Source organism: Pipra filicauda, unplaced genomic scaffold (genome assembly GCF_003945595.2).
Source record: "Pipra filicauda isolate LSUMZ 115617 unplaced genomic scaffold, ASM394559v2 scaffold6_size6359152_pilon, whole genome shotgun sequence".
Classification (NCBI taxonomy): Eukaryota; Metazoa; Chordata; class Aves; order Passeriformes; family Pipridae; genus Pipra; species Pipra filicauda.
The window spans coordinates 3159751-3184454 of NW_024104865.1; the positions used below are offsets into that span (position 1 = coordinate 3159751).

General features: G+C 41.5%; 1 protein-coding gene across 8 annotated transcripts in view; it reads right to left on the bottom strand.

Annotated features, from left to right (window-relative positions):
* The window catches only part of DPF3 (double PHD fingers 3), a 157918-nt gene that overhangs the window by 79804 nt on the left and 53410 nt on the right, over positions 1-24704 (bottom strand). For 7 of the 8 annotated variants that reach the window (XM_039388969.1, XM_039388970.1, XM_039388972.1 and 4 more), the window contains exons 2-3: positions 8339-8499; positions 3165-3272 (exon numbers count right to left, since the gene is read on the bottom strand). In XM_039388969.1, coding sequence (XP_039244903.1) covers positions 3165-3272; positions 8339-8499 — 269 coding nt within the window. Of the gene's footprint in view, positions 1-3164; positions 3273-8338; positions 8500-9770; positions 9819-24704 lie in introns of those variants that run through there. The other variant, XM_039388977.1, reaches the window with a different exon arrangement.

A 24704-nucleotide genomic window follows, 5' to 3' on the forward strand; every position in this document is an offset into this window, starting at 1 on the left:
GATGAAGACCAGGCCATGTGAAAGTAAGTGTCAGGCATACTTAGTGAAATTCATGAAGATCTGGTTGTAATTTTAACTGTATTGTCACTGAAGTTATTATCATAAGTAAGTTTTGGCAATACTTTATTTCTCCCACATATCTGTTGCATATGCCACTGGATGGGACGGAGGGTGCTTAGAAATAGCACTAACATGAGCATTGCTACACTCTTATCAAACCACTTTACTAGGGCAATCCTTGCACGTAACTCTGAGTAGAGTGGCAGATGAAAATAGACATCTAAAGGCTGCATCAGCAACATCTATTCCAGTGTTCACATCTTTACAACTTTGGCTGTAACTAGTCTTAAAACCAAACACTTCCATTTGAAACCAAATATAAGCAACAGATAAGGACAACAAAAGCACCATGTTCTAGTAAGAAGCAGGCATCAACTGATCCCAGGAAAAACATTATAGTGAACCTTGCATTTTACAAAAAAACAGCAGGCTGTTGGAGCATAATTATTTTCTTCATTAGGTTTTGGTATTACCAAATGTGAAACTCTCACTCACTGACTGTTGTCATGCACTACCTAAACCTGCAAAAGTAGGTTATAACTATAAATGCTATAGTATTACTAAATGATTTATTGTACCCTTAAACTGCTACCAAGACAATAGTTTGATTCTACTTACTGATCAGCTCATGACTAGCTATGACTTACCAAAACAAAAATCCTGTGTATTTCCTGAATTATGTAGGTGTCTTGAACTTTTGGACACAACTTATTGCTATAATAAGCCACTCCAAAAGCTCAGATGCAGTCCAAGCAAGTATTCACACCCCTGCTGCCAACCCCATTGACTGCTGTATTGGCAACTTTTGGAGTTAAGATCCCTTTCAATGTTTGTTACAGTGGCTGTCTTAAGAGAAGCATTTCTACACAGCCAACAAATGTAACACACAATACGACTAAGGTTTAGCCCAAATGTGACATTGTAGAATTGCACTGCCTGCATATGTTATATAACAATTATAAATATATATAAAATACATAAACAATTTCACAGCCTCCTATATAAAAATCAGCTATTTGCATATTAAATGAGCACAAGCACTCTCTAGCTACTGAGAACAGCTCTAACTCACGACTAGGATGCCCAAGCCCTAGGGGAGTGAAACTATGCAACATTTAGATTAGATTTCTTTCAAATGTATTTTACATGTCCTACAGTTGTCTTCTCTGTGCATTTTAAGGGATCTTAGATTTCCACATCTTTGCCCCACACAGTCATCTGATATTTAACCAAGGACTGAAGAGGTCAACATTAGGTAGCTTCCTAGGTTCAGCATTAGGTTTTACCATAGTGTTCCCCTCCAAAATGTACAGTATTTCTGCTGTCCATGTTGAAAATAAATTACACTATCTTTCTCCCAAATTTTCAAAAGCTACCCTTAAATGGAGATCAAATGTTTTCCACAGGTTTTATACTTTCAAATCGGAGAAGGGGAAAATCCCACTTTTGGCTAGTGAGTCTATTCTGGATATGCACAGATGGAGTGAAATTATTTTGTGGTGTAACTGATAAGGAAAGTTACTCACTAGATAGAAATTGGTTGGAAAATAGATTTAAATGGCAGAGCAATATAACTCGCCTTATTTGGTTGCCACGGGCAAAGCAACAAAAGTAGCACTCCTGAGATGCAGAGGAGATGTTTATAGCAGGGAAAACAACACAGAGACAGACATGCTGAGGTCTCTTTATCTGATAACTTTGTGGTAATTGCCTTTCATGCCCTGTGGCATGTAGGATGCACTAATTTGGCATTCAGTGAATACAGTAAAGAAATGTAATGCAAACAAAAAAGAGTGAAACTCTACCCTACTGCTTTACCTTATAAAATTATCAAGCTGCAGCAGTGCTGGCATCATCACAAAGTCTGAGGTAGGCACTTCTATGAGCCAACATCATCCTTTTCCTAGAGTCCAGCCTCATTTTCATCAATGTACATGACTGATTTCATCAGTTCTTTCCAAGCAGCTCTGCTGTGAGGTCTAGTTCTATTTGCTGACCAAGATTTTGCCCTTGGTTTGAACCCCAGCTGAGTGGTTATAGGGATTTCTTCCACTTGTCCAACTGTCCACTGATGTCTCTTATATTGAAGGTAGGGAGTCTTCAAAAACTATTTCTACCAGAATCAACAGGAATTTTGTCTCTGATTTTAATGGATTTATAATTTTTCTCTGCTGCCCCTTCCTGTCCCTTCACCAACTACTGTGTAAAAGTAAAGTCATCAGTATTGCTGAGCAGAGCTCAGTTCCCAGGCACCTTCTTTTGTCAAACAGGTTTTTTTAATATTCTTAATATACATTTGGGGGTTTTCTCCTGTACTTTTTATACTGGCAGTGTGTCACCTCTTAAAAACCACATACAGCTCTGAGTACATGTGTTCCCTCTTTCTCATAATGGCTGACCCCAGAGACAGCAAGCCTTTATTACTAACTGCAGGGAAGAATGCACAACACTACGCTCTACCTGACACAGCTGTAGCTTCTCAACATCTGCTTTACAGTCAATCATTCAGCATCCAGACTCATCACTTCCCATAGTTTAATTGTGGGAGAAGAATACCAAAGACAAGAAGAATGAAAGAATAATGGACAAAGGTACACATACATACCTACACAAATACACAAATGTGGCGTACGTTCACTAATTTCTATTATTTGCTTTTTATAATCTGGCCACATCCCTTCTCCCCAGCCCCATTAAGAAAAATCTTATCAAGGTACTCTTACACACACACAGTGGTCTTTTTCACAAAGATTAGGTGGCAGATGCCAGAGTGAGACTTTGTATTAATAATGTGCAGAGGAAATAATTAGTAATACATTGATCCTTTACATCCTTATGAATTGCTAATAGAAGCCAGGATTCACCCCTACAGAAGGTAAATTCAGCTCCCATTGCATTCGATACAAGCTGTACACATTTCTGTAAGAGATGAGTTGCATGCAGAGGGTTTGGTTGTTATTGTGACAGCAAATCAAGTAAGATACAACAGATGCAATGAGAAATGGTTGGAGAGGGGCAAAGATAAAGTCCAAGGTCTAAATGCCAGGTTTGCATGTATGCCAGCTGCTCTGCAGTGCAGGAGAGAAAGGCAAACAAATACTTACCAGGTTTAATTTCCAGCAGCTTCAGCCTTGAATCCTCAGGGGGATGCAAACGCCTCTTTTTGCGCCAGCAACGTGCTGGGTATGTGTACAGCTGACCTGGGGCCAGGCCTGAAGATTAAAGACAAAAAATTAATCACATTTCAGTTTGTAAACCACAAGCACTGTCTCTAACATCTTTGTTCTTGCCCTTCCAGCATCTCCTTGTTGGAGGGTTCAATCCTGCAAATCATGAGGCAGAACTACTACACACTCAAGGCATCCAGTGCTCCTGAGGCTCCTCAGCACCTCTTGGGATCAGGCCTACAGAGAATCTAAGTTTCACTTAGACACTTCACTCAGCTCACTGAAACCAAAGCTGCACATAAATAATTTGTTATTTCTTCAGGGTAAATAGAATTTCAGACTCTCTTGGGTCACAAGGGCGATGCCTCCTCCACGGGCAGAGAAGGCCCCTTGGGAGAGAAAAGATGAAGTTCTGACATGCAAATCTTGAGGCCCTGATGTACAGAGCAACTCAGGAAATTTGTGTCTTCCAAATGGGAGCAAAACAAGATCCAAGAGGTCTGACTATATGGACTCTGTATTTTTGCTTAAATTCTGGATATTTGTTTGAATACCAATTCTTCATCCTGACCATTAGCTCCTCATGCCAATATCCTGATTGAGCGAGGAGATACAGCAGCAATGTTTACATTATTGCATTCTCCCTTAAATCACATTTGGCATTGCTGGCCTCTGAGCTGCCCTGGCTCTCCTGACAGCTACCCTTTAGCCAATGTTTGAGCTATACTTTGCTCTTTTGTATTCAGAACACAGCAGGGCTTCATGAATGCATCACTACTAGGGGCACAGAAGCACACTGACAAGTGCTGCAAAGTATCCTCAACTGCCCCAGATACTCACAACATACAGAAATGCCCAGAAAGACACAGAAAAGTTATAAGAATTAAATTCTTTGCTCTGCTTCCCTTGCCCTCTCTGTCCACCAGTTCTGCTTTGGCTCCTGTGTCCTGTCATTGTCTTGAAGGAGCTACAGTGTGACTGCAATTCCAGACTCACTGTCCTCAGAAAACAAATAAGACCACATAAAGAGAGGACAGGAGTGATGTTACTATATCTGAAAATGTACCAACAATGAACAGCCGGACAGCATCTAGGGGATGCCAGTAAAGCAGAACAGCTCAAGGGCATTAGGATGGCCCAAGAGTTCTCTCATCCCTTCTGAAGCAGCCAGGAGAGTATATCATCTTGGGAACAAAAATGACTCACCAAGCCAAATGCGAATATTGAAAACAACCAATATCCTGTTACTTGGGGGTGGGGAGGAAGACCAAATAAAATAATTCACCTCAAGGGAACGTGCTAATCAAATTCTGCAAGTGAAACCTAAGCTCCTGGTTTTAAATATTTCAGCTGTTGGGAATGCCAGTTCAGACCCCAGCACTTGCCACCAACTTCCAAGGCCTTGGTGCATAAACATAGCATCTACAGCATAATCCCTGGTTGTGGCCAAGTGATGGAGTATTTGCAGAGATCTGGCTGTTTCAGGGCACAGAATGCTATTGGACCTGGGCTTTTCATGCCCTTCTTTCACTGATGCTCAGCAAGCTGGGCATTATGCCTACTCCAAGGACACATTTCAGAACAGGTTGCTTAGGACTGGTGGGAATAAAAATGTGAATAACTAGCACTTCTATAGTGTTTGGACACTCCTCTTCATAACACTTTGCAAACATTAACCACTGCAAACAATTGCCTTAATGATGAGGTGGATTGTGCCTGGCTCTGATTGAGTAATTAAAGAGGTGGAGGCAAGAAGCTTCACCCTTTCATAGCAGATCCTGTTTAAGAACTTGCACACAACATTGAAATGGTGGTTGTTAGACCAAAGTAATAGGACAGAGAATCAGCCCTCCGTTGCAAGAGTTGCCACAGAGGAGTCATTTGAAAGAAATAAGCACCACAGCTTATGTCCCAGACAGAAAGGAGCAAAGATGTACTGAAGTTTTGGGGGAGTATCTGTTAATGTAGGTTCAACTGTTGAGCACTCTTATGTGAAAGAGCAGTTCTGGACTGAGCCAGGACAGTGAAAGCCAACTGCACATGCTGAAAGTCCGACTAGAAATAAAGCAGGTATCCTTGAAAGGAGAGAGGTCAGAAAGCCTCTTTCCTAGAGGACCTCCAGGTGGCAGGTAGATCAATAAGAGATGGATGGTCCAACAACCACCTCTGCATCCCTTGAGGTAAGCTCTCTGTTCTACTCACAATACCCCTGTTCATTAATACACTGCCATCCAATTAACTTAATACATGTACCAGACCTTACCTTGATCCAAACCCATCAATGCTACCTTCACTTCTCTACCCTGTTCCATCTCTGTCACTGTGCTGCCTCACATAAAGTGTAGATCTTACACAAAGGAGAGGCAACAAGGAAAGGGTCAGTCCTGGATACTTTGAATCTAGCCCCTTCACAGTCAATCTTACAGTGGATATGGAAATAATGCATATACAGGTCTTACTGTCTTTAGTCCTTAGTGGGTTGTCTCTCCCTCTGGTACCTTATAGGGCAACCAGAGAAGGTTCCAACCATTTGCTTATAGAGGAAATAGCAGAACCTGCAGTGAGTTATGTTGTTTATCTTATTAGTGTAGGAGAGTCATAACTCAAAGTTCGTGTGAAAGGCCAGGCGAGGAGGGGAAAAGGAGGGAGTTATGTGCGATATTGTGTGAAATTAACCCTGAACTGTTTATCATGAGATGAGTTTTCTGACTCCTTTAACAAAGAGGACAGCAAGAATCCAGGTTAATATGCTGAGGTCCTGACTCTCCTCTGTTTTTCAAGCCTGTATAAGTGAAAAGAGAACCTGGAGCTTTGCCATTTGTCTTTATACAGTTTTTCAGGTTAGGGGTAGTAAATGGTAGTGAGCACAGCACACAGGACAGATACCAGGATGGCTGGCAGAGCCAAAAAAACAGGCATGCTAAAACTGTAGAGGGATGCTTTGACTCACCATAATATTACAAGAAATAGATTATGCAAAGATACCCAAGGGAGCACTAAATGGGCCAATAAAAATCAAGAAAGAGGAAAGCAAATATGGGGAAGGAGGGCTGCTTCATTTCACACTGATTATTCTAATTCAAAATAACAAAAGCATAAGGTTTGGTGGCCAATCCAGACACAGGAGGCTTCTTTCACTTGATACTCTCTGTGAAGAATGTTCCACCATTAGTCTCCACTGCAGACCTGCAGGAGAAATGTCACTGCTCCTTTTTTGTAGGGCAAGCTGCCAAACAGTTCACTATCAGAAGTGAGGAAAGAAAGACTTGCAGAGCGAATTTGCTCAAGGTAGTCCACAGAGCTTGTGTCTGAGATAGGCAAAGCATTAAGACTTCTTGGTTCCTGGTGTGATGCTGTAACACTTTCATAATGGTTTCTTCTGCAAGTGCACAGACATCAATGAGACACACACAAGACTTTCTAACTATCTTTGTAGAAGTTGCTGTTGACAAAACATTACTTGTGAATGTAGCAGATGTATACCTGTTTTTATATATACCTCCTGACTGTGTTCAGAAGAATAAAACTAGCAGCACCTTACTCATAACAAGATGTTATAAGAACAGAAATTCCTTGGGTAAATGGATTAGTCAAAAAAAAAAAAAAAAAAAAAAGCTACTTTTGCCAAAGCATAATCTCTTAGGAATGGGGAATTTTCAGCTGAAGCAAAAACTCAACTATGGTTATGAAGCAACCCCACAAAAGAAGGGTGAGTCCAGAAGGTCAGACAACTCCCAGCTTGTAAACCACATTCAGTGGTCCCAGATTACCCCAGTAGTTTTGGAAGCTGAAATATTCTTAGGGTATTTTTAATGCTGTAAAACACCTGTGTCTTCTGCATGTTACTATAGAAAGAGTTTTCTGATAGTAGTGCAAGATAACAATAAATCTACTTTGGATATTTTAGGCATACGAGGAACGCAAGGATCCTTCCCTCAGTATATCGTAGGAAAGGGAGAAGGGAAGTTTCAACTAAGTCTCAGCTAAGCACTCTTCAGAAGCAGCAATTGCTTTCTTAGCTACAGGAGAGTGGGGGAAACATCCCGTGCATTCCTTGCGCTTCATCTCCTGTAAACAGGTCAGTGGAAGAGGCTAGAGCAGGCTGCACCTTCCCGTAATTTCAGATCTAGAATTTGAGGGGAGGAGGGGGAGTTCAGTATGGTTTACAGGAACTGACAGGTATTTATGCACATGTACATGTCATGCTTCCAGTGACCATGTACCCTAGCCCCCTTCCTGCCTGGATTCTCTGGTCTTTATTAAAGAAAAAAAAAAAAGAGTAGTAACCCAGTTTGGTGCTGTCAAAAAATCTGTTCCTTGAGCATATTGTTGCTCAGACACTGAGATATACCCTAGCCAAATTCCCCTGTGGTTCAGAAGGATTTCTGTCAGAGTAACATCTCCAGGTTTTGAGCTGGTGACTGTCCTTTGCCTCTCAAACAAGGATTTCAGATGGATTTACTCTAATAAAGGAAAGACTGACCAAAGTCCACAAAAAAACCAGTGCTCTTTTCCCTTGAGCTTCACTGAGCTTTAGAACAGGCATTAACCAAAGCTCCTTAAGGAAATACACCAACTTCTTTCTGCACCCAAGGGAACTGCAGCTCCAAAACTGATATCCAAGTCCAAAACAGAATCAGGACTTATATGTGTGTATATATATATGTATATTTCTAACCGTTGGAACAACGCACATTCCATTAACTGGACTCTTCTATATTTTACCTCGGTTTTATATCCTTCCCAATGCAGTTCCTTATTTTCAGCGTTCATCTGAGAAACTCCCACCTCCACCTTGAAGATAATTCCAGTCCTACTTAGAGCAGAGCATTGTGTCTTCTGCTACAAACTGGGATCGATAGCATTAAAAGACCTACATTGATGAGGCCTTAGAAACTACCATGTCACACACTTCTACAGGTAGAGAGAGAATAATTAGCATGAGCTCTCTGCAGTTACTAAAGAAAATCCCCTGCAGGCACAGAGGTTTAGGCAGCTTCTCTTCTGTGTGGCCTGTAGCAGATTCTTGCTCCTATTAATTAAACCCCATGAGGGCTCAGCGGCCAGCCCTCGACACATGTGCATGCATACACAGACACAACGCTACCAACCTGGTCCCCTGTGCCTCTTCTCCATCCAGATGTAGCAGTTGTTCTGAGCTACCCCAGTTTGTGAATCCAGGAAGGGAAGACGGACACTTCGCTCGGCACACAGCCGAGAGTTGTAGCTGCGACAATGTTCAATTGCTTCTTTGTAGAACTGGTCCCCAAGTCTGCCAAAAGAGACAGGGCAGTCAGTGAGAATGATTGCGCTGCCCCCTCCAACAAGACTAGGAAAAAGGGACATGAGGTTGATTTAAAAATGGACAAACAGAAAAACTTTGCCTGAATAGATGCAAAGGTTGCGGACACGAGACACTGCTGAAGCAGATCATGCAGAAAGTGTCACCAAAAGATCAGACTCTCAGGAACCAGACACAGATCTTTTCAATAGCAGCATGGCTACTGAATGAGCAAATGATGCAACCACACTGGCCCATGACCCTGGGTCAGGCACATGTACACCATGATGAACTCACTCTATTGTTTTTCTTCCCCCCATAGTTTGTCCAGCCAATTCAGCAAACCAGTCATTTCAATCCCATGTTACAGCAACTCCTGCAGTATATTTTGAGCAACCAGAAAGCCAGTCAAGTTTAGAAGAACTTCACTTTAGCATTTTTGGCATCAGAGAGCCCATAAGATCAAAGAATGTAGTCCTCTTATTGTGCACTTCTGAGGCATGAAAACGCATCCCTTAACAACTAGAGCTATGTCTGCAATGGTCAGACTAGTCGTTTTGTCAGAAGCCTTCCAGAGTTTTCCACAGTGAAGCCTGAGGTGCCAAGAGCATCAGGCTACAACAGTGACCAGTAAGATCTAGCGTGGCAAATGCTACTTTCCTCTGGAACCTAGTGGGAGGAACATTTCTAAAGACAGTGTCACTTATTTCATAAAAAACTATTTGTTCAAAAATTCTGTGGAATCTTCATCTTCCCTTGAGAAAAGTTTAAAAACTCCGCCTGCTGGAGATTACCAAAATCTTCCCTTCAAATTTTTCTAAGCAGTGAAAAGCATCAAAGTAAAGCTACCCTGAGGACACAAAGCAGCTGTCATGCTGAAGCATTGCAAAGTAGGTGGGCCACACTGCTGAACCTCATTCTTGATCTATTGTCAAGGTGAAATTTAGTCATGACACAAACAGCTAGGAAAGCTACCCATTAGGGGTAAGTTCATTAGAAAACAGGAGTAGAGTGATATATAGCATAACTTGCTCTGACTCTGATATTCATTAGTGTGCAAAAAAAGTATAGCACACACAGCAAGGGAGCCAAAGGGATGCATGCACAGAGATAGAAAGGGCTCCCTTTCCTGTTCTATTAGTTGTTTTCCCCACTACCCTCTTTCGTAGGCACAACTGGCATTTTAAAACTTTGCACACCTCTGAATGTTAAATCAGTTCAAACTGCTCAGTTTTACCATTTGTACCTTTTTTGTGACTCACATCTTTCAAGGCACTCCTCAGTTGCACCTTACTACTTCCATGGGAATCAAACGCTTTTCTTCTGGGCCGTACTGGCCCCATATCCTCTCGCTGGCAGGGGCCAAACACAGAGGCTCAGGAAGAGCACAAATACAGCAAATACCAAGGGAGGCACCTCTTTAGCTCCCTCTTCTCACTTCTGATGATCAAAACTTAGTCTCCGCAAGTCTCAGGCCACCCAGTGATGGGAAGATTATGTTTAATAGACCTTGATGAATCTTCCTTCCATTAACTTATCCAACAAACTCTTCAACCCACTGATCTTTTTCATACCTAAAACATTGTGAGGTAAAGAGTTCCACAGGTGAAATACAACTCATGTTAAAAAAAAGCATTTCCTTATGCTTGTTTTAAACCATATCTCAATGTCATTGTAATTGTATTTACAATTACAAGTCTAAGTCTCTCACAAAGTTTTCACCAGGTCATTTTGCTAATGACCAGAGGGTAGCCAGAACACTAAGTCTGTGGATGTGGAATGAGTACCTTAGGTAGATGCTGGAGCCCACCAGCTTCCTGATGCCCTTTGCCACTCTGACTTCAGCCACCACATTTCAGTGTCCCCAAGGGAGAAAAGGGGAAAGCTCCTCACAGGCAGAAAATTCACACAGGACTCAGTACATCCTTTGGCTACAGAGACTTTCTAAGGGTTTTTCAGTGGTTTTGTACAGCAGTGGATGTCTGTGCGAATGTGATGCCTCTCAGCCCTGTACTCCCCTGCTGACCACCAACTCCCAGGCAGATGCTGGTGCAGGGATCTTTGCAGGGCAGATGAAGGAGAGAGCTCTCTGGACTGTGCAAGCAAGTGGAGGGTACAGCTGTGGGCAGAGCGTGTATGGCAGGATCCCTCTGGACATCGAATCCCCTGCAATGACCTCAAACGCCCTTTTCCATAAAAAGGCAGGGGGGAAGGGAAGGGGAACAAGGGAGAAAGGAAGAGATAAGCTGCACTACTATACAAAGAATGTGGCTAGGAAGAAATGAAAGCTTATTAAAAGCTGTAATTAAAGTTGTACACTTGTGTAATCAAAGTCAGTAACAAGGAGACTCCAGTTGATCAAAGATTAACAGTTCTTTCCACAAACACTTGAGCTAGTGCAGAGCTATGTCAAATTCCTCCAATATTAAGCCAGGGATGCTCACTAACTCCATGGAGTTTACTGGAAGGAAGAGCACAGCTGTGTGACAACTGCCATAACTGCATAGGTTTTCCTTATGCCAAAAATCACCTCAGTCATCAGAATATACACACCACAAAGCACTCATATTAACAGTACATCTCAGCAACCCAGATATAGGATCTGATGGGAGATTATTTCAGTTTCTGCCTTCTTTTAAGACTGAAAATAACTATAAATCTTAGAATGTTAAATATTTGGCTTTAAATCACACTATCAAGTACAGTGTAAGATTAAATTTCAGATTTTTTTAAGAGGGAGAAAAGACATTTTGAGATCCTCATGACAAAGAAGCAACTAAGCTATTAGGTCAAAATCATTCTTGGCAAAATCTTGTAGTCTAGTTGTTTCATTACATTTATTTTAAAGATTTTAAATATGTATTTTATGCCTTATAGAAAAAAAATCATTTAGGAGAAGCATTTAGTCACCTCCATACTTTAAAAAAGCTTGCCTTGGCTCCATTACAGCAAGCATGATCAAAAAAATGCAGTCCCCTAAGTATTCACTGGAAAGTTATTCAGACACTGAGACCTTAAGGAATTGCTCTGACTTCAATTATAATTTTTTTTTTAAAGTGACAAATAATCAAATATAGAAAGTAAAGAAACAGTATTTCCTTATGACACTCATATCTCAGTGGTAAACAGCTTCCCTGCAATTACTTTTGTGTGGTTGGTTGTTTTGTTTTACCATTAGTATTTACTGGAGGGATTCTGACTTGTTCCAAACTTCAGTTAGTTTTTTTTTAAGGAACTTTCTTTGTTTTCATTGCTACATATCTAAACAGAGCATATTTTATCTTATGCAAGCAATACAGAAAATACTATTAGAATCAGGGCAAAAAAAGAAAAGTACGGTCCTATTGTGTTCATCCCTGTGGAATAAGAGAGGTGGGACAAATCCCAGTCCCCTCCTAGGAGGTTTACAATGGAGCTGGAGAACAGACAAGGGTGGGAATAAGACTGAGAGCACACAAGCTCAGATGAAACTCAAACAGATCAGTTGAGTTTGAGCAAGTGAGGTACAAGAGGAGAAAAAAAAGAATGGACAACATTAATAGTAAAAAGTGTATCGTATGTCAGAAAAAGATTAACTATCTGATGCTACATGCTTCATAGTTTTCTCAAACTGCGTTGCTATGGCAGGCTTACACTTCATCTCCTGAAAAATTATGGGTAAAAACTATGGGGAATTTCTGCATTATTTTTATGAAAAGTATGTATGAGTCAGTGCTGTGCTGTGACTGACTGCAGGGGTCAATTCTTCCCTTTGGACATGGAAGTGAAAGGTCACAAAGACTTGTCTAGATTGATATTAATGACACAAAATCATCAGCATATGTGCAGATTTCAAAGATGCTTGGGGAAAAAACCCAAGGAGGAGACATGAACAACTGCTGGTAAAGGAAGGCAAATCGTACTGAAGGCAGCACAACTGGAAATACAGATTACAGTTGTCAGCACACTGCAAAAAGCAAAGAGCACTTCAGTGAAGAGCCACAGGTGAAATCCCAGATGTTTGGAACAGGCGTGCCAGCGACACTGCTGGCATACACGCAAGCTTTGGACTTACATTCCAGCCCACAGACACTAAAATAACCCCATTCTGGCTGACTAATAGAAGCTCCCTGACTTGGAAAAGACAACCTATGGTTTTACAAACCTCTGCAAAGCTGCATAGGAGGAGTAAATATTTAGTAAGAGTTAGGGGCTCTTTATTGGTGAAAAAAGGTAGGACTGAAACTAAACAGCAGGCTCAGAGCAGTGGAAGCTCAGTGTGAATGGGGAGATGAGCACTCTGAAAGCACCACCAGCCCTGTAGGTGCTGGGACAGTGATGTGAGGCTGGTGGAAATCTTTGCAGCCTTGCAGGTAGTCATTGGCATGACAGTAAGCACCAGCATGGAAGATTGGACCTGTGACTTTCTGAGGTCACTGTCCTTTTAAGTGTGAAGAAACTGAAGTTTTCTATTGTGGAATCAGGTCAGGTAATAGTGAGGTCAGTGAGGAACAACTCTTTCCTTCTCTCAACCTTTGCCTGCCTGCTCTAACCAGATAATAAGATTTCTGAGCAGACTCCAACTTACTACTTTTCTATACAGTACCTAGTGCCATGACTCCTCTGTCTAAGCATGCAAAAAATGAAGAAAAAAAAAAAAGAACCTGCCTAGTTTATGATGTTCATTTCTGTGCTGACGAGGGATCCTGATGGGCCCCTGAAAGAAGTGGAGCAGCTCTCCACCACTAATTCCCAGCCCATCCTGCAAACTCACAGATATTTGAGTGCACTACACCTTTTACAAAAGCTACAAAATGGGCAGAATCTAGCACAAGCCCTTCTGCAATGCCTAACACATTTCAGGTTAGGATCCAGAGGAGGTGAGCACTCACTGAAGACATATAACCAGCCAAGCTCAGCCATGATTACAGGTCCACATCACTCCAGGAAAACTTATATAACAAAGAACCAGTTCTCCTTAGATGCAGCTCTTAAATTTCCACCAGATCCTCTGAATTTAAATCCATATTTTCTCCAGTTCCTGAGACCAGGCCTCTTTCTAGTCATTTCCCTCTAAAACCTTCTCACTACATGACTAGGCAAGTAAAAAGCTGATAGCACAGAAAGAAATGACTAGTCATATAACAGAAAGTAACAGACTTTTCCTTTTGTTTGCAATGGTCCCCAGCATTCATCAAAAATGTGAAACTTGTTTTCCTTAAGACCCATGGAGTTTTTGTTTACTGTATGTTTAGACTCTAATCTTATATTTTAGATAATTTGACACTATGAGGAACACTGAGGACAACTGAAAAAGACATCTTAAATCAGAATTTGTTCTTCAGCAGCACTGCCATCCAGTTTCAAACTGGACAAGATCTGAGAAGTGGTGTGAAAGAAATGACACATTGTAGCTTCAGAAAATATTTTTCAAACTCCTTTTGGAGGCATTCATGAACGAGTCTGAAAATGAAGCATCAGTGGGGTCTCAGGCCTTCTCACAAAGTTGAACAGAAACTAAGAAACCATGCAGGTGCTACCTGAGCTATCAGCTGCCTGCGACACTGCAGACCAGTTTGGCCAACCCTATGTCTTGGCAAGTGTTGAGAGAACTGCACTGAGCTGGCTAAACTCACTCCTTTCCAGCAGGTCCCAGGAGGCCCCTGACAGGCGTCTCCTCCTTCTCTCCATGAGCCATGACATGAAGAATGCCACGGGCTCAATTCTTCAACCATTTCTATTTAATATCTATGCAAAATCTCCAGGGAATATGATAAAGTATACAGGCAGCAATGCCAGCCACTACACTGATGAGACAAAGCTTTATGTGTCCTTTTCCCACTCATGCCCACAGTACTCTCCCAAATCTCTCAGTGTTGAAAGCAAGGGCAACACGCCTGGCAAAGGCTAAAGTAAGAAGAGATCAGAGTGAGGCTGGCTGGAAGTGGGAAACATTACATGCACTAATGTTGTTAATGATCCAAAGACAGGCATTAATGTGGAAAATCGAATAGACACAATCAGCAAAAGGCCCTTCCTCTCCAGTCAACATAATTCTCTTCTCAAGCTGTGACCTGGCCATGCTCATGTGTGTTTCTCCAATCTGGGCTGGCCTACTCTCACTCTCTACCTTAGCCTAGATAAGCAACGAAGACAGAGCAAGTTGCAAAACTGTTGTACTCTATCACAACACAAGCCAAAGAAGTCCATAGCCCCCCACCTTTCCTCATGCCTTTTCCTCATAGACTCTGAAACACCATTGACTTTCACGAAGGGCACAGTGAACTAAGTTCAAGCTTTCACGCTGCTTGAACATATGCTTCTCCTTTCTAGACCCAGATGCAACTGGAAACCTGTGCTTAACAGAGCCCAGTATCACCAGAATCTTGCAGCATCTTTGGACAGCAAACCCCCAGCTCCAGAATATCGTCCCAGAAGAGATAAAGCATTCTGCTCTGCTCCTCCTCACATTACATTGCAAGATGCTAACACAACATTCATCAAAAGATCCAAGCAAAAGAAAATGACACATTCAAGAGTGTCAGACCACTATTAAGCATTAAACAGCAAAGGCCTGGCTGGGTGCCTCCTTTGGCTGTACTCTCCGGAATTTCTAGTCTTTAAGCAGTTCCTAAATGCTACAAGCATGCACCCTTTGCAACTGCGGAAAGGTAGGACATAGAGACTCAAGAGAAATACAGAATGGCTTTCCTGATGTTAAGTGAAGCGTAACAAATTGTTCAAAATCCTACCACAAACTCCAATGGCAAGCCAGAAACTCCAGGAATGTGCAGATTCAGTTTTCTCATAGTGGTCAGTTGCATCTGTCCCTGCACAACATTTTCTAATGATGTAAGGGGTGTGAGCATAAGCAAAGGCAAAACAGGATTTCCAGATGTGCTACAGAATGACTCAAACTTTCTGGGCTTTCAGTTTTTTAACATAAACTTGGCAGCTTTCTAAAGGCCCACAAACACATGCCTATCGTAGACTCTCTAAGAGCCAGCTTGAGGCAGCTATTTCATTTCTATACATATTGAATAATTTCAACTGATGGACAACAAGCCTGGGAGTCAGAATAAAAAATGGCTAGCAGGACTGTTTCAGTAGTAGGTAGACTACACAAATCTGAACGCAAAGTAGTACACAGATGCAAGCAAAGACAGTGTTACTGGAGCAGCAGTGATCAGAGGGTAAATGGAAGAAAAGGCTTGCCAGGAGAGCTAATGCCTTTCATTGGAAGAACTCATACAGGCAAATCAAAATAGACAAACTTCAAGCATTTGTTCAAAGTACTCTGGTAGGTGCGTAAACTGCATGCAGTGCAAGAGATTAGAAGCCATCAGAGAGCTGATGACAAGTTCCTGAATCAGCACTGGCACAGCTCAGACATTACAGCAGTCAAGAAGGTGACCTGAGCCATGAGTCTAGGTTGAATCCCAGATCAGTATAAAAGCAATGTGATGTTTTTCAGCACCCTCCTCCAAGCACCCAGCATTAGCCCATCCCTTATACAGAAGGGCAAAGGAATCCCCTTTGGCCAGATATTTATCAGCAGATTTCACCTGGTGGGTTGGAAATCCCTGCTGGGTATTTGTGTCCAGAATTGACACTGCTTGAATCATGGTGTGATGCTGATTCATAGCAGAGAACACAGCCTCGTAGAGTGAGCTACATTCACTATTCTGAAAACAGACTTAGGCTGTAATTTAATCCAGTGTGAAACTACAGGTATCATCTCATGCAAAAAGTCTATCTTTGAAGAAAAATTACAAAAGGTAGGCTTAACTTAAAATCTGAAAAAAATCAATCTGATTAGCCCATCCTCACAGGTATTGTAGAAGTATAAAATCTCTGCCGGCCTTTCCATTTAAAGAAGAGAAACAGCAGCACAAGTTAATACTGCCAAGAAAAGTGTGGTACATGATGGTATTTTGTCAACAAAAATCTAGCTTTCAGGATCAAGATCTGCTGCCGTTTTGTGCAGGAAGAAGGACCAGAGCTGGAGGTGCTCCTCTTCCTGCAGCTGTGCATGGCCCCAGTCAAGGTCTGCAGCAACATTCCCAGCTCTCAAAGCCAAAAGAGTAGGATCACAGTGCCCATCTCATTCAGCTGTTAACATGCAGAGTTGTTGGCTAGATACAACAGGTACAAGATGATGTGTGCTTATGAAATTGGGTATTTCAGAAGATTAAGTTATTGGCCCCATTTAAATATACTGGATTTGAACAATCATACTATGGCGCATGTGGCAATTTGTCCACATCTCCTCTTACTTCTCTTTCATTCCCATTGTGAGGTATCAGCAGCAGTTTCCATGCCATACACCAGGCTACCTAAGGTGTTTCCAGGGACAGGCGTTGCATATAATCTCTATTAGACTCAGCGCAGTGACCAATTAGGTTAATCTCAGAGGCAGATTCCTTGGGGATATCTCAGAGCATCTATCCTTTCCCAGGCCAGGGTTTCTGTTTTAAAGAGATGCAGCCACATCCAATTAAATGAACAACAGGTGTGAAAGGTAATAACCCGGAGTTTTTTTGTATCTGAAGACAGCAGTCAAAATTCAGCTTGGTCCTAACCTCCCCCAAAAGGTCAGAAATTCTCTCCAATTACTAAAGGAATGAACTAATGAAAACTTCAGCAACAGTATTAGATTGGATGTGACAACATCCAAGGGATTTTTTATATATATTTTTAAAGAAGCAACTCAAGCTGCTAGGGCTTGGGGTCACCAGAATTCTGTTTGGCTTAGTGCAACCGTAGTCTTAGGGGCCAGATGTAGTCAAAGACAAAGTCTATCCATTCAGCTCCCACGGTTCTGATTTCCCACAGTGGACCTATCTTTTGCATTCCTAGTAAAAACCATAATCTATCACCCAAGCACCAGGAAGACAGCAAACCAGAGTTCTACAAATTACTCTACCATGACTTCCTTTGTAGCTTTAACAGTTCCCCTGCAGAACACGGGAAGACCCTACATTTACTCACTAATAAATCGTGTGCATTACTTCAAGCACTGTCTGTACTAAAAAGATGCTCAGATCATGAACAGAAATCCTCTCCTGGCTCTAGCTGTGCTAGCTAAAAATATCACCCATTCCCCTCCTACTCTGCTGCTTTTCACTGCTTGTCTCCTACAGCTTACTGCTCCCACACCTCCTGCCAGTAGCAATACTTGCATGAGTGCTCCCTGATTCAGTTCAGGCAAGGCCATTTGATCTGTTTGAGCAAACCCAGACGACATTGCCTGGAGGAGTTGACAGCGAGCTCACAAAACCCCTTCTGCCACCAGAGGTAGTCTCCAGCAGTACAACCAGCTTGGGTTAGTCTTCAAATAGCACACTTGTTTGTTTGCAATGGGGCAAAGTCTGTTCACACCATCAGTGGTGACAGCTAGGTCACTCAGTCAGCACAGCCTTCTGGGAGACACGGTGTATGCAAATGGAAGGAGTTTTTCCCTACCACCACTTTTACATCATTCGCCCAAATCACATCAGCTAAGCTAAGGAGAGCATTCCTTTTCATGTGTCTCTAAGCATCTCATCTTTCATGAAGCCATGTATCTCCATCAGAGCTCAACAGGCAGCAAGATGCCAGGAAAGACCACGGAGGTTTTGCATGCTTTAAGCAGTGTCAGAGTCACAACAGTCCAAGCTCTACAGCACAGTCCTGGTCTGAATGACCTTTGTTAACCAGCCCTCTTGGAAGTTCTCAGGCTGGGATTTCCCCTGCACCTTGTGCAGTTACATAGTAGAAAAATATACAGTGTCATTCAATCCAGATGGTACAATTTAAAGGAGATTAAAATAAACATGCAAGTAGAAAAGTAGTACAAATGTTCTTAAATGGCAGGCAAGCTTCCCCACCATACCAAACTGTAATTGCATTAAAATTTTAAGTACTTCCTGTCCTTTGACTAGAAAGAGTTAGTGAGCTCACATTTTTCTGCTGACTTTTCTCTTTTGTAGGAACCTGGTTTCTCCTGCTGCAAAGGAAATCCCGCTACAGGAAGCAATCCATTTTGCTCAGGTGAAAATGATTACACAAGTAGCAAAGTAGAGATTTATATAGATCTAACATAAAACCACATAATTATTAGAGTTTACTTTGCCTCTGAGGTCAGCTTTGGAAAAAAAATCAGCTAGAGCCAATACTTTAAAGATAAAGTTACTAATCTTGAATGGGTAGTACTTTCAGTTCCTCAGTCACAATACATATAACAAACAGAATACACATGTAAGAAAACGCAAAAATCCACTCTACCCAGTCAGTAATTATCAACCCCAGAAAACACAACAGGAAAACATATTTTCTGTTCTTTACAAAGTCATCTCAAGCCTAGATAAATAAGATTGTGTTTCTTTGAGTTATTACTTCTCTTGAATACATAGGAACAATCATTCTGTTACTTGTATAAATCTACTGACCTCAGCAGATGTACAGCAGGGACATACTTGACTCACACCACATAGGGGAATTCCCAAGAGGACTGTGAGTTAGATTTCCTTTTCTCACCTCCTTCCTCCAGCTCTACCCACAAATGGAAGCAGGGCAGATTATGGGCATTCCTCTGCTGAGGCAATGTTATCAATCCTCAAAAAAGGAACAATAAGAGTTAGAAGAGGTGAAACAGATGCATCCAACACATCATCTCACAGGTTCCTCAGCATAAAGAGTGCCCTGTATTGAGATCAAACTGGAACTAACTTGAAGGTCTAGGCACAGGATCTTCTGCAACTGGAACACATCCCATGGGAACAGAGAAAACTCTCATTGCAAATATTCACATTTAACTCTGAGGAGTGATGTTTCAAACACCTGTGCCCTTGTTTCTGTAGTTACTTAGGAAGCACATAAGAGGAACTCCTTAATAAAGTCAAGAAAAAATGCTTGCCAAAACTTGCTTTCAGAAACTCAAATATCTGATGGTTGTTCCCCTACATATCAACTTTCCTTGCACCTGTTTTTCTTCTGGCTTGCTTCCTGTTCGCAGCACCACCTTAATTCAAGTATCAGATTGAGGTGGCTATTACTGTAGAACAGTTAAAGGAAACAGAAAAGCCTTGTAATTCACTTAACAATTAGCAAAGTTTACAAAAGTGTGTTGCTGCAATTATCTCTGCAAAATAAAGATCCTTTCTTCTGCTCAAGCAGCTTACTCTTTTGGCAAGTTTCACTATTCTGAAAGACTCCAGTTGTTTAATGCATACCCCCATCATGCTAGGGCAGACTTTGGATGTATCTTCAGCCCTATGTGTTCACTGAGGTCTTCAAATACTCATGATGAAGCCCTGCCTGTGAGCAAGCATCAGGTCCCAGTTCAGCACAGCACATTATTGAGTGTGCAGGTCTCCTTCAATTCAAAATTAGGCAGATATTTGAATGTCTTGCTGAATAGAGATGGCAGCTGAACAGACAGACCATGCTTCAGTGCACTTTTAGAATGAGGTCTCAGAAGCAGGTACACGTGGGCAAGGCTGTTCAGGTCAGTTTATCATGTTTTCCCAGCTGGAACTAGCCAGAGCTAACACATTGCTTCCATTTTCTTTCTGGGATGTAATACACTGCAGTAGTTAAAGCTACAGGTCACAAAAGTGTAATCTAGGGATCAGGAGACAGTCATTAATCAATCAACTGGTCAAAATAGGAGCTGGGTAGATATCATTATCTCTGTATTACAGATGAGACACAGAGAGTTTGCATAACAAAGCCATAAAGGAAGAGAAGTCACTTTTCTTATTTCCCAGTTTTGCTCCACCTTTTCTTCTGAAATCTGTTTTCTCACTCTGCAAGACTTCCTTCCCCAACTGCCATCTAGCAATTTTCTTGATTCAGAGACAAAGTTGACTCCATGTCATTCTGAAAGCTCATTGAACTTCTTCTATAGAAAAATCAGTTAAAGAAATACAAGAGTAACCTTTTTCCTTTTCATATATCCTGTAAAAGCTACCTGAACACTGCAGTGGCAGTGACAATGACAATGACAAGCACAGACAACAACTAAACAAGAATTTGGACATGGAACTAAACTGCATACTGAAACTCCACTTGTCTGCACTCTAATTAGTACAGAATGGAGACAACTATCACAGTGGTCTATAAACAGGATGAGAAAAAGATTGACAAGTAACTGAAGGAAAAGAACTGAGGGAGTCAACTGTCAGAGCAAGGAGAGGTTGCAGAAAAAGAGAGAGAGAGAGGTTAGCCCATTGCCCCGGAGTAATGGCTAGCCTTTAACACATGGCCTCTGCTCCTGTCACTATTTCTTCTTGGACAGGTTATCTCATGAATTTATGCTTTCCAATAATTACCTTTCAGAGGGCTCTCACTTATCTTGCAAGAGGAATCCAACAGTAACCTGACCTGCATTGCTCATGCAATCACCATCCACCCCCTCTAACCTTTCATCCCATCTCTCAAAGCAAAAGCAAGCAGTTCTTCCCAGACTTCCATTGCTGCATCAGCAGCAGTTGATAAAACTGGTTGGTGAATTTGGTAAGAGTTTTAATGCTTAATGTTACACAAGCATGGATGAGCTTGCAGGCAAAAGCAATAAAATATTACTAGCAGGTTAAAATATCTCCTGTAGGAATGTTATATTATCCAGAACTGAAGATGAACAGTGGTCTTGCACCACCATAAGAAGCATTTCCACCTGAGAGCAAGTTTTATTATTTTACTGCAGCAGATCTCAGAGCCAGTCAGCATTGGCTTTAATAAATTTTGGGAGTTGCAGGACCCTCTGATTAAACTCTCTTCCTGTTACTGTCCCAATCTACCTTTCTTCCACTATGTGAATTGCTTTTCTCCTCGAAACATCAGTGCCAAATGGAAGCTTTTGCTTTTGGCATTCTCTCCAAAGCCATTTCAGATGAATTTGTCCATCTTTGCTAAAGTATATGTCATTACACTCAGTGTAATTATACTCCCATTCATGCTCTGATCAAGGCCCTCTCAGGTTGGCTTTTTGTGTAAGAGACTCCATTACATCCAATACAAGCTGATGGGCACCAATTTATTCCCATTACCACAGCTGGGACAAGGAGAAGGATTCTTATTTTCTATTCTGGATGTAATGAGACATCTCTTCAGTCAGTCAGTAGTGATAAGGAAATACTTTATTATCAAGTCCTGAGAAAATATCAGTTCTTGACACAAGGAATAAAAAGTCATATAACATTTAACATGGGACCCTGTCATCAGTCCAAAACATATGGTCAGGGCACATGAACCATCAAATCTCAGTTCCAGCATGGATTTCCCTCAAACGGGCTTAGAGCCACTTCGGATAGATACCCTGAGGAGTCTCTATTTCTTTTTCCTACACTGGCTACACAACTAACTTCAGCCTGGGAGAATGTCCATGCATCACTCTGACTGCATTATTTTAAAGGAGTCACATATTGCATTCAGACCCGTGAGAACTTTGGACAAATACACACACTCTCACAGGCATTCCCATGCTCCCATCTGAACAGGATGGCACCACAAGAAAGAGTTTGATGTGGGGAGAGCATGAGAGAGGAGGGCAAGAGAAAGCTGCTCTTCCTTCATTAAACTTCAATAGGTGTCTAGGCCCAGCAATGCTGCACTACAGTTTGGATTTATGTTCCCCAATTAAGACAATTCACAGTATAAAGTTTTCTCTTTCTGTTTTGAAGGGGGAGGAAGAGGAGAAAAACCACATTCCAAGCATTTGGCACAACAAACTTCCCCAGCTATCCTCTGGGAACAAAAAGGGAGGGGGAAAAAAGGCTTGTCACCACACAATTTAAAATAACCCGTCTTTGCTGGCTCCACTCTGTCTCAGGGGTAGATCCAAGTCTTAGCCCCCACCCATTAGGGCTGCAGGCCCAAAACACTTGACATTCATCGGGAGAAGCGAAACAGCTACAAGGCAATGGAAGGGAAAAGGGAAGAGTCCCTCCATGGGCAGGAGTTGAGAAGGGAAGAAAATTAAAGGATCTGCAAAAAGGTCACATTTTAAGGAGGGTACAGAAGTCTTCTGCTTCCAAGTACCATCATACACAGATGAATCATCTTGGTGTAGTTGCTACTGAGCATAGAGCAGGCAGGTAAATGCCTCCTCTGTCCTCTGGAGGGGACAGGTCTCCATTGTGATTAGCTTAGGAACTGTGATTATTTGACAGTAGCACTGTTGGTTCTATCACATGCGCAACAGAAGGATGATCTCCTTCCTCTCCAAACTATCCCCTCTGCTCCCCAAAGAGAACCACAAGCCAATGCATCAAATGCTAAAAAATCTCATCTTTGGTGAAAGCTACAAAAGAAAAGCCCTTCAGATATTCTTTGGAGTTTTTCTGGAATATACACTAGACAGTTACACACTAAATCTTTCTCAGCATAAAGAGAAAAACTAGGACACAGCACCATGTCACTCAGTGAAACACAGGGCATTTTTTTTCAGAAGACGGAAAACAATTTAATGTATTACATAGCTCAACAATGCTCAACTTGAGTTCCTTGAAACATCACATGTGAGTTCTGGAGGAATCTGTAAGTTTAGTCAGAGCCTTTCTGCTCAGCAAACAAGAAGGCTTAGCCAATACTTAAAAGAACTAGAGATTGGTCTTTAATCTTTGATGTAGTCAAAGAGAGAAGCAAAAAGATGGAGAGATGGAAAGCAACTCCTCTCACCAGCAGTCAGGAAGAAAACACAATTGCAGAGTTCTACAAACTAATCATGGTGTGATGATCTCACACTTCACTAAAGCATCTTCTCACAGTTTACCATCAATATGCAACAATGATGACAGTGCATCAAAAACAGCATATCACAGCACAGAATCTGGTTACCACACCATAGTGATTATGTCCCTCCCTCTCAGTCCATTCAAGAACCAAACTTCTCAGGTTTGACTATCACTGATCTATAGTGTTGCCTATACACAGATTGCATGTATTTACAAATGAATCACTGCCACATGGATTCTTGGTATTAAGGTTTCCATGAATGACTTTGAATACTTTACTTTGGAGGATCTATAGGAACTCACATGTGGTTTTTGAATACAAAGAATACCTGGTGTTTATTTGGCATTTTAGATATTTAGATATGGCCCCTTCCAGGTTGTTCTTTTTGTGGGGGTAGTGGAGAGCTGGGGGATCTCTTGTCTTGATTTTCATGTGACTTCTTGCCAGAAAGAAGTTCAATTATAAGAAAATTATACATTTATGTATTCATGGCTCTCTTATACCCCTTCTAGTCTAGCAAGCCAGAAGACTGAAGGAAGATGGGGAAGTACAAGTACAGAGCATGCTAAAGGAAAATGAACCGTCAGTATAAAGCCAGCTGATAAACAGCTGGCAGCTGTGTCTTCAGCCAGCATCATCTTAGATGAAATTATGTCTGTTCCTACTAAGTAGCTCCTACTCCATTTTATCCTTCATAAGTTTGTCCATCAGCTGATGAGGTTTCCAGTTTTGTGTGGTGCATCCAAAAGTGGGGAAACAGCTGGAAACTGCTGCAGCATCTGGCAAGCATCTGTGGCAAAAATTCCTAGAGGATTTTGACATGCTAGCCAGTATGGCTGTAATTTACTATAGGCTGACAGGGTTTTGAGATTGTTTTTAATATCCCAAATCTGACACTTTTCAGAATCTTTATGCTGTGTGCTTCTGCTTAGGTTTGTTTGCTTCTCTGTTTTTTGTTAATTCTACCTATATAAAAGAGAAAATCTTGATAAAATACTAGAGAAGAATCCCAGAACACATGATTCTGCAGAAAGAAGAGGGCCAAGTCCTAACAATATCTGCTTTTTAGAGAGTTGTTAGTGTTCAAAAAATGGTTTTGAAAATACAGTTTGTTTCTGCAATTATCTGCTTCCTTCAGGGTTGTATGTTCTATGGTCACTTGAGGAACATGTTTATATTATGTCCTGAAGGATCAAACTGGCTACTGCAATAATATCTTTCCATGTGATTCCAACTGTCAGTACATTTGAGTAGAAGAACAGTACAAAAATTAAAGAAAAGGTGAAAGCAGAAAAAATACTACCTGCTTTTGTAAAACATTTAATATCATAGCAGCAGGTAAATTATGACAAATTACAATTTAACTTCAGTCTGGATTTATGGCCTGAATCTGAACTTTAGAAACATCATTTCTCCGTGCCATCGTACACTTGGTGGTCATTAAAGCTTGCACAGACTGAGCACTCTGTTTCTGTTTCTCCTAGATTTACACACACTTT